This window comes from Carassius auratus, chromosome 23 (genome assembly GCF_003368295.1).
Source record: "Carassius auratus strain Wakin chromosome 23, ASM336829v1, whole genome shotgun sequence".
Lineage (NCBI taxonomy): Eukaryota > Metazoa > Chordata > Actinopteri > Cypriniformes > Cyprinidae > Carassius > Carassius auratus.
Window position 1 is genome coordinate 8,459,452 of NC_039265.1, and position 14,946 is coordinate 8,474,397.

Sequence of the window (14,946 nt, forward strand, 5' to 3'; positions counted from 1 at the left end):
CCTCTGACCAGACTTCTTTGCCCAAACTGCTTGCACAGACTTTGACACCGATGTGCCTGTTCCTTGCGAACTTGGAAATGGATTGATTGTTTGCCGGAGAAAGCAAAGAACTTCTGAGATGATGTTGAAGAAGAAACACCGTCACCTTCTCAAAGAAGGCAAGACACTCTCGTCAAGACGTCAAACAACTTCGGAAGACTTGAATTTGGTTTGTTCTTGCCAAAGTATAGAGGACTTTTAGGTGTTCCTGTCTAGCATACACTGAGATCCCATTGTGGGATCCACAATTCAAGAAGCAAGGAACACGTCATTCATTTTCTGTTCAGAGCATTATTTACATTAGCAAGAGTTGCATTGGGTTGCTGTAAAATGGGTGCCAGGATTTGCTTGGGTTTGCAACATAGGTCTGGGATGAAGTTGAAGAAGAAGCACCATCCACTTTTCGAAGAAGGCAAGACATTCTTGTCAAGACATCAAGCAACTTTGGAAGACTTTAATTTGTTTATATCTTCCCAAAGTTTAGAGGACTTTTAGGCGTTCCTGTCTTGGCATAATGCAAGATCCCACTGAGGGATCCACAATTCGAGAAGCAAAAAACCCGCCATATGTTCTCAATTGAGATTTATTGTCAAGAGTTGCATTGAGTTGCTGTGAAATGGGTGCCAGGATTTGCTCTGTTTTGTAACGTAGGTCCAGTTTTGGCATGCCTAGTTGCTCACTTTTATGGGTTGGAACTCATGAAGCGGGATCAAAACAAAGTTTAATTGTAAGGGAAGATGAGGTAACTGCAGGTGCTTGCTTTAAGGGGAATTGTTTGAGATTGACTATATCCCATTTAGGGCACATCAGAGGTGGACATAAAGATGCTGCGTTAGATGTCAAGTGTTTGATTATCGTGCAAGTGGGTATTGTTTCCTTTTAAAGTAGCCTTTAGAAGATCAGTTTATTTTTGCAGTTAGCGTTCACAGCCTCATCCTTCACAATGTTCCTTTACTGGAGGAAACGGGGAGCTTATGAACTTGAGACACTCCCATCTTCTTTGACCGAACAGGGGGCGGAACGGTACTCTTGGTCGTCCCCTCTGGATGTCATCTATGATGTTTATGGTAAGGCTGGATCCACTTACCCAAAATACTGACATTCCTCAGTCAATAACCCGTGAGTTGTTGTCTTTTGTACACAATCCAATCTCTTTTGGTAATATCATTCAGGATTTCAGAAGTTGAAATGCTTAATGTTTTTAAATGATTTCGTGACACTGTTTCTAAGCTCAGGTTTGTTAAGCCAGGATTACTATTACATGAAGCTGATTATTGCATATACTATATCTGTACCATATTTGTTATCGCAAGGTACATTTACATGCACCCAAATAATCAGATTCTAAACCGATTTAGGCAAAATAGTATAACATTAGAATTTATGCATTCTGTATTATTTCATATTACATTATATTATAATAATAAAAAAATGTAATATTGTTGCATCCCTTGTTCATGTATGCATGCATCGGATGGATGTCTCCCGCCATTGCATTGCATCCTGCTGTTTTGCAGTGCTTCATTAAGCTCTCTTGTTTAAGCACCTCTACTTTACTTTAAATACTGCTGCTGCCCTGCATTTGAGTGGTTTGAAGTTGAAAATTTGTTATCATGGTCAGGCGTTGCTGTCATCTCCTTGTTGTTTACCCCTCTTTCACTGACGCTGTTTCTCATTAGCCCATCATTCAGTCCTCAATGCTTTATTTGTTTGGCACTCACTCAATCCAGATTTCTTCCGGAACATTTGGGACACTTCAACAGAGATGGAAAACTGCAGCAATGAGTCTCTTCTTTGATGTCTTCCATCTATAAGACCTGTAATTAAGGCCGATCCGTTACTGAGAGCCACTCTCTGGCCGCTGCGGCCTTGAGAAGAGGAGCGTACTGCATTTCTAAGTGCATACTTGTCTTCTCAAATGCCATAATTAGTCTGGGAGATTAAAATGGTGGGTCATGGCTCACTTTGGTGTTTGAGTTGGTAATGGTGATGGGAAAATGTCACAAACTCGTAGTGGATTATTCAGTCATCTTATGAGGCCCACTGCTATAGGATTAGCTTCAAAATGGTATTATTACTGTATGTGCTCAGGATTCAAGTGTGTGGGCTCTTAAGTCCTTTTTGCATGTTGTGTAAGAAGCAGTATGGCTGGAGGCATGAAGTCTGTGCGGTCTAAGACTTGCTGTCAGTTTTCTGTCAGTGACATGACTGAAAATGTGCATGCTGCATTTTAAGATTTTCAATCAGACCAAATCTTAAATGTTAGTACAAAAACAATCTTAAAGTATGTAGTTTGATTTGCCTGGGCAGTGTATAATTAAAATAGGTTTGCTTGGAAAGTTTTAGTGGACAATGCAATTCAAATTGCATATTTTACTGTTTTCAGCAAAAATATAATTTTTAATATATACAAAATTAATTTAGGATGTGGAAACTGACAGTAAGTCAGTTTTCATCATTTGAGTCATTCTATTTTAAAATTTTATTTCACACTGTGACTCTTTAGCTCACATTTGGAAAGTCATTACTCATAATAGTAACTTTATTTCTCACAATGTGACAAGATATTAAGGAAATCTATCTCAATGTGACTTTTATTTTCAACACTCTCACTCAACACTGTATAAATAAATAACTAAATAATAATGTATTGGTACCATGTTCTGTATTATTATGAAATGTATTTTGGGGTGTTTTACATGCATTTTGAATTTTGAACTTCATTGCATTGTGTTTCAGGGTTAATGGAATTTTTTTACCCTCTGTAAATGAGTTTTCATCTTTCATTTTTTTTTTTTTGCTGCATTAATGATTTTTAATGCTGATAAAAGGTTGCATGCATGCACTGACGTTCCCTTCCTTTAGAAAGGATAATGTTGTGTATTTGTAAGCACTTTTGGTAGTGTACATTTTTGTAGCCAAAAGTCAGTTTGTAATGTTTAATCGATGGGATCCTGTTCACTTTGTCTGGTTCTTGCCATTGAATTAAAACTCTTTTACCGTCCTGTGTGGTGATGCAGCAGCTGCAGTCAAGTGAAGCACCTCGTACCTTGGCAGTCTGTTGCCGTCTGCCATCTGTCTTCCAGCAGACGCCTTGCGTTACATAACTCACACGGTGTCTCCGGCTGACGGGGCGCTTTAGCCTTAGGAGCCAAGCAGGAGGAGGAGGAGGAGGAGGAGGAGGCAGGCCATCAGACAGGTCCAGTAGTTCGCCAGCCGTCCCGTGCTGCAGAACAGAGGGATAAATTCACCACCGATCTGAGGCATTCCTCACATTCCTCATAAAAGCCGTATAAAAGCAATGCGTAAACCTACTCTTAGGAACCTCCACTCTGCCTATACATGGTAAACATGCTACAGTCCAGGTCGAGGGTCCTTGCTGTGTGGTCTTCTTTGAGGAAGAGGATGATAAGGCTGCAGGACTGTGGGATTGTCGTTGGGAACTGTACGCCTTTGTTTTACGGATCACATGTTTATATGATTATTAGACAAGCATCACTAGTTCTAATGCTCATACTTTGGTTTAGGGGCTTATCCCTATCTAGAGTATTAAACTCTGACATGTAACTTGTCCTGAAGACTTTGTAATGGTTTTAGGTTTAATTTTTTTATGATATTACATTACCGTATTATCCGGACTAGAAGTCACTTTTTTTCATAGTTTGGATGGTCCTGCGACTTATAGTCATGTGCGACTTTTTTATCAAAATTAATTTGACATGAACCGAGAGAAATGAACTAAGAGACATGAACCAAGAGAAAACATTACCGTCTCCAGCGGCGAGAGGGCACTCTATGCAGGCGGCAAGGAACTCGACCGGAAGTTGAAGTCGGCCGCGTGCCGCCATCTTTTAGCAGAACTTCACTTGCGTTAGCATTCCCATTGACTCCCATTCATTTTGGCGTCACTTTGACAGCGAATAACTTTACATCTGAGGCGTTTAAAGACTCCGTTTGTCCATTATTTATTTCTAAAGATACGCGACATTGTATAAAGGGCTCCATTACCTTCTATGTTACATTATGGCCCCGTAGAAACCGTTTTTGTAAAAATAGGCTAACGTTTGCATCATAACCACTCGACTCTCTGTCGCATTACCGTACAGACACTCACTCACTCACTCACTGCTCACTCACGACAAAGAACTCCCCGCTCAAGCTCGCCATCTCTGCAAGATTAACGATGGCAGTTTGCATGCACAGCTACTAGAACATTTACATCTGTCAGACAGGTTGCTGACGTCGTCAAGCTTCGTTTGAGTCTGCGCGTCAGAAACGGAAGTGCTAAAAAACGCTAAAAATGGGTTTCACTTGTCTCAATTGAGTTCCAATGGGGTCGCTGTGTCCATTTCTTTTACTGTCTATGGCTCTATGCTGTTGAGTGCTTCTGTAGTCTACACTGAAATCACAGAGTGCCCTCTCGCGGCTGGAGACGGTATTGTTTTCTCTTGGTTCTTGGTTCTAAATAAATGCGACTTATAGTCCAGTGCGACTTATGTTTTTTTTCCCTTATCATGACGTATTTTTGGACTGATGCGACTTATACTCAGGTGCGACTTATAATCCGAAAAATATGGTATTTACTTATTATTAGTGGTGCTTGCCGGAGGCAAAGCACTACTACTATTATCTCACATACTTATTATTATTCTGCTTCTTATAGATCCGTACAAATTTCGGCGCGTAACTAGTCCCGCAGTTTTCGTCACAGACCAACGAAACAGGCGTCAAATCGTGCGGCCTATACGGGAATGGTGTGCTATGACTTTTATAAGCGATCGGGCGTACGATGTTCGTCCGGCGGGCGATAAATCGGGCGATAAATCCCATAGACAATGCATTGCGGCCAACTTTGACGGATCGTAGCTCCGAGTGAGAATTTCGCAGAAACATGTGAATCACCACATTTGGAGAGGCTATCAGGCTGTGCGCGATCATACCCCGCAATGGGGTATAAGTTGTACCCCTGGGGCGCAAGAGCCCCCCAAAGTTGCCCCATACTAAGCCAATGGTGAGGGATCGCCCATGAAACAATGTGTTTTTCCTACTGTGGGAAATTACATAGGGATTTTGCATTGAACATAACTATGGATCTCATAGTCATAGAGACAAGGGGGTGGGCTCATTTGAATCAGGCAACCAATCAGACTCTCATGATCATTATGAAGCTATCAAGCCACGCCCTAGCAACCATATAGAGCACCATAGCAACAAGCTCCATAGACTTCCATTGAAAAATATAAAATGAATAACTTTGGATAGAAGTGTCATAGAAACATGAAGGTTGGCTCGTTTGACTCGGGGCAGCAAATGGCCAATCACGAATCACCTTCAACACTTCATAGCCACGCCCTAGCAACCATTTGGACCTCCCTAGCGACCAAAAGCATAGAGAGATATCTTCAAATCTGAATATCATAAAGGCATGGGGGTTGGTTTATATCATTCATACTAGCAAGCAGACTTCGGAGTATCATCATTGGCAGTTGCCAGGCCACTCCCTAGCAACCAAACACAGTACCCTAGCAACCGTTTTGCAAGATCTATATCTCCGCATCAGAACATCGTAGAGGCATGGGGGTTGGTTTATATTGACGAGCAGCCTTTGGAGTATCACCATTGGCAGCTGCCAAGCCACTCCATAGCAACCAAATGGAGTACCCTAGCAACCGTTTTGCACGACCTATATCTCTGCATCAGAACATCGTACAGACATGGCGGTTGGATTTTTTGACTCATGCTAGCACACTGGACTTCCAACATGCTAGTCATGCTAGCAGTGATTAGCTACATGCTAATAGTGATTAGCTAAGTGCTCAAATGGGCTAAGAACTCTATAATAACTACATAGTGACCATCTGTGACAACTACCAACCACCTAGTAACATCATAACAACAACCCTGGTTACCATAGCAACTGCCCAGCAACCACCCCGGGTACCCTAGCAACCACATAGCAACACCCTAGCAACCGCCCCAATTACCCTAGCAACCACCCTGGGTACCTTAGCAACGGCCCTAGCAACCATCATGGGGACCCTAGCAACCGCCCTAGCAACCACCCCGGGTACCCTAGCAACCACATAGCAACACCCTAGCAACCACCCCAATTACCCTAGCAACCACCCTGAGTACCCTAGCAACGGCCCTAGCAACCATCATGGGGACCATAGCAACCGCCCTAGCAACCACCCCGGGTACCCTAGCAACCACATAGCAACACCCTAGCAACCACCCCAATTACCCTAGCAACCACCCTGAGTACCCTAGCAACGGCCCTAGCAACCATCATGGGGACCATAGCAACCGCCCTAGCAACCACCCCGGGTACCCTAGCAACCACATAGCAACACCCTAGCAACCACCCCGATTACCCTAGCAACCACCCTGGGTACCCTAGCAACGGCCCTAGCAACCATCATGGGGACCCTAGCAACCGCCCTAGCAACCACCCCGGGTACCCTAGCAACCACATAGCAAGACCCTAGCAACCATTCAGATTACCCTAGCAACCACCCTGGGTACCTTAGCAACCATCATGGGGACCCTAGCAACCGCCTGAGCAACCACCCAGGGTACCTTAGCAACCACCGTAGCAACCTCATTGCAACAACCTAGCAACAGGGCGCAGAGTTTTGCCACTGCAAGCACCACTCACATTTTCTTCAGGAAATGTACCTTCTAGTTATTATTATTATTATCTAAAGTCAAATACTATTGTAAGATTATCAGCTATCTCAAGCAATAGTTCACTTTTAACTTTTTTCAGTTATTTTTGTTTTGTTACTACAACTACTATTATAATTACTACTACTAATATTATATCTATATGAAGACAAATACCATTGTTAGATTATCAGCTCAGATAATAGTTCAGTTTCAACTTTTTATTGTTTATTTTGCTGATACTACTACTAATATATATTTTTTGTTTCTTTTTATATTGTCTCTTTCATATTTTTATTTAATTTTTAATGATTTGTTCTTTTATATTATTATTATTATTATTATTATTATTATTATTATTATTATTAATAATATCTAAAGTCAAATAGCATTGTAAGATTATTTCACATAAAAGTTTAAATCTTTTTATGATTATTTAACTTTATTTTACCATTTCATTTTATGGTTTATTTTTATAATAATAATAATAATTATATATATATTTTTGACTTTATTACAAGGTTAACCAGCGTTCCTTTTTGCTCTGCTGAAGTTGGCAAGCAATACCCCCATTTAATTCAGATGCTGTAAAAACTCCCTTTAGCTTTAGGAAGTTGGTCACAGTGAGTTTTCTGGGAGCGGGACTGAATCAGTGGCTGTAGGCACATGCTGGTTCACTGTGTGTGTTGACAATGCATGCGCCGCTAGCTTGCTGTTATTTGTTTGATTTGGGCCTAATCAGCAGTGCTGAGGCCAGACATTCCTCTCCACGTTAAACTGAGAGGGAGGGAGTGAGAGAGAGAGAGAGAGAAGAACAGGAGGAAGGTAAAGAGGAGAGTGGATGAATCCTGCTGAATCAGACTCTTAACACACATCATCAGCATCCTGCGCTAGAAGATAAACAAACGTGCTGCTTGTCCTTAAGCTCTTTATTCATAATAAATGTCAAATAACATCACATTTGATCTAATTTGGTAATCTTTCATTTGAAACTATTTTATTTTACAGATTTAACAAGTGAAATAGTACATGTTCAGTGAATTTAAAAGCTTTTTAGCTCGTTCATTCAAAGCAGGCCATGTTGGAGCAGCAAAAAAAAGAAAAAAAAAAGAAAACTACTTAAGAAGCAGATGTGGCTTATTAAAGCTTTTTTTTTTTTTTTTTTTTTTATAAACATGGCACCATGCTACGACATACATTTCCTAGCTTAAACTGGATTCTCCAGCAGGAATTGTAAAAGTCTATGCTTTATTTCCATTTATGTGGTTTATATTTGTTTCATCATCTGCAGAAGGTTAGGTATCACTGAAGTGTTATACTAAGGGTTTTGCAAACCGTAAGTGTGAGGAATAAAGATGCAAAGACAATGAAGCGCTTGAGCAAGCAGCTGCTGCTGGTCAGACACAGTTGACTCACATGATTTTAGGTTTTGCCACAAGTTTTTGATTCATGACGCCTTTGATTCAGTCTAAAAAATGGATGCCTGAAGCATATAATTGAAGAAGGCACACATTTAGGTGATTTAAAGTGAAAGATCTGCAGATGGAAAAGATGTTGGGAATTTTCCTAAGAATATTGAATCTGTAAGTGGAGAGGAGAGTGGAAAGTTGTTGTTGGGTTGACTTCTACTATGGAGAATCACTTAAATATGTGGCTGTTAAGGGTCTTGAAATTCTCATTAACATACAGACACATCGATCTTACAGCATGTGAAATAAATAGCATTCACAAAATGAATATTTCTTGTGCGGTTTATTGTTAGTTTGCATTCACCTTTTCATCCAGTCTTTAATGAAGTGGATGCGAAATCATGTTTGTGTGTGTTCTTCCTTTTCTCTTTTTGTTGTTGTTGTAGTCATCTTTCTTTCTCCTGTCTTGTTTATATCCTGTTAAAGTTCCTCTGTCTGTCTCTGTCTTTAACCTTACATTGCATTAAATATCCTCTTAGTGTTTAGGACCTGTTGCAACTGTTTTATTATTAGATTTTTTGTTTTGTTTGTTGTATTATAGTTTTTTAGTTTTGCTTTGTTTTTAACTGGTCAATTTTTTTCCAGTAACCGGACAATAAAAGAACAAAAGAACACCCTAGTATCCAGTGTATCTTTATTTTATATTTTATTTTATATTTTTAATTTAATTTAATTTTTTTATTTTATTTTATTTTTTATTAAATTTTTATTTTATAAACTAGCAAAGTAGCAATCTTTTGAAAAAAAAAAAACTAAAAACAACTGTTTTTTTTTTTACACTGACATACTATTATATTTGTATTGAATATTTTTTAGTTTTAATAATTTAGTTTTATTTTTGACATTTGTATTAGGTTTGTTGATTTTAAATGTCTATTTTGTTATTTTTTTGTTTATTTTAGTACATCAAGTTGCTAATATAACTAAAATGAAAACAATACAGTCATATTTAAAAGCATGAATTCTTTTTTTATAATGACAAAAAATGATTTTAGCACATTAAGGTCAACTAAAGCAAAATAAGAAATGTTGCCTTTGCAAAATGTTGCCTTTTTTTTTAAAGAAAAGGTTTTGGTTATCTATAATTTCCTAAGATCCAAAATACCCCTGCAACCATAGCAGTTTTTTTTTTTTTTTTTCAGAAAATGTAGAGTTCCCCAGCGGGTTCACGAGGTGTTTTAATGTGTGTGTGATTTGATGTTGCAGATGAGAAGCCCGCTCAGGGTGAGGAGTGCGTGGTTTGTCAGCATCCAGACTGCAGCGAGCGCCGTCATGCATCGAAGGTAAGAGCCTTTCTGAACACTGCTGGGAGATCTCAGCTTCTCTGTGGAGGGTCCATCTCGTGCTTTCAAGGATCAGAGAGAGGCCTGCTGGGATACGAGCTCTCCTCTCTGGCCACCAGACTGTGAAACGAGTTCGCCGTCATAAGCTGGTGCTCTCTGAAACAGGAGAACGATCAGAGGAGAGCAGCCAGCTCAGGTCCACTCTCCTTGCTTCGCTAACATGTTTGGAAAGAAGAAGATATTTATGCTCATCAAGGTTGCTTTTATTTGATCAAAAGTCAAGAAATTAAAAAAAATATTATTTCAATGTAAAATAACCATTTTCAGTGTGAATATATTTTAAGTGTTATTTATTCCTGAGATCAAGGCAGAATTTTCAGCATCATTACTCCAGTCTTCAGTGTCACGATTAATTCATTCTAATATTCTGATTTATTATCCATGTTGAAAACAGTTCATATTTTTCTGGAACATTTGATACTTTTTCCAGGATTTTTTAATAAATAAAAAGTTAAAAAGAACAGCATTTATTTAAAATAGAATCTTTTGTAACAATATAAACTACAATTTAAAAGTTTGCGGTCATTAAATTTGTATTCTTTCTTGTTTTATTATTAATTGCAATTAATTTGAAATGAGTACCTTTATTCGGCAAAGGTTAAATTGATAAAAAGTGATGGCAAAGACTTTTATTGTTAGAAAAGATTTCTATTTTGAATAAATGCTGTTCTTCTTTCATTTTTATTCATCAAAGAATCCTGAAAAAAAGAATCATAGCTTTCCAAAAAAAGCAGCACTACTGTTTCCAACGATGATAAAAAAAAGTAATAAATCAGAATATTAGAATGATTTCTGAATAATCATCATGTGACACTGAAGACTGGTTTAGCACAGGAATAAATTACAGATTTTATACAGAATTTAATCATTTATCATACATTTTTTAAATCCCTCAGCGATATATCAATGTCTTTAATATCACTTTTGGTCAGTTTAACGCATCAGGGCTGAATAAAATAATTTAAAATGATGAAAAAATATCAAATCTGATTTAAATTCTGAAAAATATAATAAAAAGGTCATGAAAACAAACATCATAAAATATGACCGTATACATTTCTTTTGTCACTTTTGATCTTTACTCTGTTCTGTGTATATAAATTTCGTGAAAAACTACATTGATGCAAGATTTATAATTGGACTTCAAGAAAAAAGAAATCCACAGATACACACGAGTTAATGCCTTTATGGACGGCACTTTTCCTTCAGATTCTGTGAAAGCAGAGGAGTTGTTTATTCCTCTTTATTGCATGAACAGAAATTAGTTTTGAAATTAGCCGACAGCTGTTAGCTGTAGGAGTTTGCTAAGTTGAACTAAGCAGCACACGTCTCTGCCATCATCGATCGGCTGCTGTGACGTGTGTGTGTGTGTGTGTGTGTCCTCTGTAGGGGGTCGGCTGTCGAGGTCACGGGCTGTAGTTATGTAAAGAGATTATGAGCAAACGTTCATGAGAGAGGAATGACTCGAGTCTCCTTCTGTACCTGCATTATATCTCTCACTGCTCATCTCCTCGTTAAGATGTTAATATTTGAATTTTGTTAGCTTGTCTTGTTATTCGATTGTTTTTTGATTGGTTTAATTACTTTTCGTTCTTGCTTTAAGAGTTCACGGAGAGTGAGTGATATATCATTCTAAGATTCAGGGGTGGGAATTTTTTTTTTCTTGTTTTTGAAAAGTCTCTTCTGCTCACCATGGGTTCATTTATTCATTTATTTAAAAATACAGTTAAAAAAATTTAATATTGTGAAATATTAATACAATAAAAAAAAAAATTATATTCGAGTTCATTTTAAAATGTAATTTATTCCTGCAATGCAAAGCTGAAATTTTGACATCATGTGACACTGAAGTCACATGATCCTTCAGAAATCATTCTAATATTAATATGTATTTAATATGTAGTGTATATATAAATATAATTTAATATGTATTCATTATATCTATAAACTTAAATTAGAAGATTTCAAAAGGAACATTTTCAGAACATACTTGGAATATCTAAATTTTTGTAAGTTTTGAATTATTAGTAGTTTATTATTAGTATTTATTGCATTTTGATGCAAAAGTTCACTGTAGCTATAGCGGTGCCACTTTAAAAATATCTGAGACTTATTTCTTCCCAGCCATATATAATATGCAAAAAAAAAAAAGTGTAACTTTTTTTTTTTATTACATAACATTTTACTCACAAATCATGAATGAAAATAAAAATAAAATTTTGTTTTACATTATAATTTTCTCGTTTATGTGAATAGTTGTGGTCGGTTGACCTCAGAATGTGGTGAAGTGATGTATAATGCTCTGTTTGCTAAATTAAGAGGGTGACACAGTTTACCCACTGACATGTCTTTGCCCTCTTTCCCCTACTTTTCTGTTTACTATTAACATGCAATTCATAAAAAGTCATCATTTTGAATTCCTTGCACAATAAAAGCATCTTTAGTTGTAAAGTATGTCAGGATTCCCTGTTCTGCAGTGACTCAGTCTCAACACTGGGTGGAGGCAGAGAGACGTGTGTGTGTATGTGCGTGCGTGCGTGCGTGTGTGTGTGTGTGTGTGTGTGTGTGTTTGTATAGGACAGAACTCTGATAACTCACAAGAAATCTGTTGTCAAAGCATTAGTGAGATGTCTAACAACCCAAATCTGTTGGCATCTCGCTGTTTAATGCAAGGTCCAGCTCGAGCTTGAAGACAAACACCCGGCTGGGCCAGATGTCTGATCACTGTCTGGGTCTCATTTTCTGCTGCTTACGCCTTACGGCTCTTGCACAACAGTTGCTAGTGTTGTCACAGGCCTTCAGACTGGTTTAAGGAAGACTGTATGTATTTATAGTCTGCTGTAGGAATAATGCTGACAAGACAAAGGTTAAAATGCATGACTTGGATGTTTTGGAAATACACTTTTAGAAAGTGCTTGCTTTCCACAGTTTGGAAAATGCTGTGGTGTGCCGTTTGTGTCAATGTAAATGTGACCTAGTAGAAATCTGTCACTTTAACTGGGTAATTATAAAGCCTTGAAAATGAGCAAGAGCGTACGACACATGCTGTGACGTGTTGCACTGCACGAACCCCAAATTCAGTCTGTGGATTTCTTACCAGGTATTACTTTTGTGGAAATTATATTGTATTTTATTCATTAATATGATGAGTTGGCATTTCCTTTTATGTTTTAATTGTCGTTGATTTAAGTTGTCATAATTTTATGTTCTTTTGTCACTTTTATTTATTTAATTATTCATTTTATATATATATATATATATATATATATATATATATATATATATATATATATATATATATATATATATATATATATATATATATATATATATATATTAGTCAGCGGTTGTTTTTCATGTCCGCGGTTTGAAGCAACCCCAATACCAATAATGTGATATTTAGCCCCTAAAATGCTAATTTTTCCAAGGCAACCATGCCAAGAGTTTTTATTCTTAATAAAAAGTTTTTTAAGCAATTTTTTTATCTGGGAACCTCCTGAAAACATGCTTGGGCTAGTTTTGAACTAGTTTTTACAGAATTTTGTTTAGCGTGTAACTTTAAATTTTTTATTTCAGCTTTAATTTTAGCTGCTAAATCAATTTATTTTAGTTTTCTTTCAGTAATAGTTGTATTTTTAGTTTGTATTTTTGTAATTTTTACTACTATTATTATTATTGTTGTTGTTGTTGTTGTTATTTTAGATTTCTATATTAATTTAATACATTTTATTATTTTTACATCAAATATTTATTTAGCATTTTATAACCTTCTCGGTAATTAAAAGCTATTTTTAGTAGTCTAATCTTTAGTAATTTTATATGCTTTTATAATGGTTTATTTTATTTATAGCTTTAATGATTTTGTTTTTTCAGTTTTAGTCATTTTAGTCCTCACAATTATTTATTGTATTCAAGACAGCATTTTAAATTCTCAATTTAATTTTATAAGTTGAATTTTTTTAGATTTATTTCAATTACTGATTTTTTTAATTGTTTTAAAGTACTTGCTTTCATTTCTTTGTTTTAATTTTTATATAATTTTTTTTACATTAAATTTATTTTAACCTTACATTTTTTTAAGTTATTTTAATAGTCTGTTTTAGTTATTTTGTTTTTAGATTTGTTTCTAGATACAATTTTTATTCAAATGTTAGTATTTCAACTTAAGCTTATTTCAGTTAGTTAGCAATAACAACACTTCTCTACTGAAATCTAAATGGCTGACGGACTCTGGAGTTTCTCCATTTGTCTTAAGTGTGTATCTTCTGGTATCTGACGGTGTTTTCGTGTGGAGACGGGGCCAGTCTGAGCGTGCTTCCATCACTCAGAGCCAATTACCTCTATTCACTCCCCAACAGGACTAGACAAGGTGTGGATCGTCAGAGAAGTACACACCTCCATAGACACACAGCTGAGAGCCCTGTGTGTGTGTGTGTGTGTGTGATCAGATAACTACCCTCACTTTCTCCATAACACCTCATCCTCGTCAAAATCAATCCTCCGCCGCCGAGCCGCCCCCACTCTCAGCGTTTCTCAGAGCTGCTAGCCGTTTCCAGCTAACTCCAGCTTTTCCTTCTGTTTCCTTATTCCGCTGTAAATCTTCCCCGAGGCGTGCTGAGTGATGGATCGCATGCCGTCTCCATCACCCGTCTTTTCTCATTTGTGTCTGTTCTTTTCCAGTTCTGAAATGGCCCATAAATATTTAGCTTTTCATTGCCCTAATGATTCATGGGTAACTCTGAGCAGCGGATGGTTTTATAAATGATCCTGGATGGCTCTTTAAGATGTGAAATGAGCTGTAGACGACAGCATGGGGTCACACAGATGGTTTAGACCATAGCGGACTTTGCGTTAACTTTTGGGCTTTAAGGGATATTTAATAAAAGAAACATTTACTCACTTTCATGTTGTTCAAACCAGTAATGTGTGAGAGAATGAGAGCGAATCAGGTCTAAAATAATATTATTAAATATTAACATGTTTATGAAACTTTAGCAGATAAGTAGTGGGATGTCTTTTGAGATCTTTTCAATGATTTTAAATAATTTGACACAATTTACACGTGATCTGATCATTTTTAAGGCTGATTCAGTGCTCTAGTTCAACTCACTTTTTGTAAGTAACACATTTCAGTTTATTCGCCTCACAAATCTGTCATGTGGCTTTTAAAATGTGTAATATTTTCAATACTTTTCAATTAATCATTTGATCCAGTTCAGTTCATTAAAAAATGATTCGTTCATGAATTGGACTGAAGTTGTTTTCTGTAAATTATTATTATAATTTTTTCTAATGTTTACCCCCTAGATCTTTCGTACGGTGGTGACATATGGGAATGAATCCTTTTTTTAATTGAATCTTTTTAATGAATCATTTAATCCAGTCCAGCTCAGTTCACTCACTGAGATTTTCTGTCAATATTTTTTTTC

General features: G+C 36.9%; 1 protein-coding gene across 2 annotated transcripts in view; it reads left to right on the forward strand.

Annotated features, from left to right (window-relative positions):
- Positions 1-14,946, forward strand: part of plekhg5b (pleckstrin homology domain containing, family G (with RhoGef domain) member 5b) — a 66,173-nt gene that overhangs the window by 7,609 nt on the left and 43,618 nt on the right. For both annotated transcript variants that reach the window (XM_026199597.1, XM_026199596.1), the window contains exon 3: positions 9,381-9,457. In XM_026199597.1, coding sequence (XP_026055382.1) covers positions 9,381-9,457 — 77 coding nt within the window. The remainder of the gene's footprint in view (positions 1-9,380; positions 9,458-14,946) is intronic.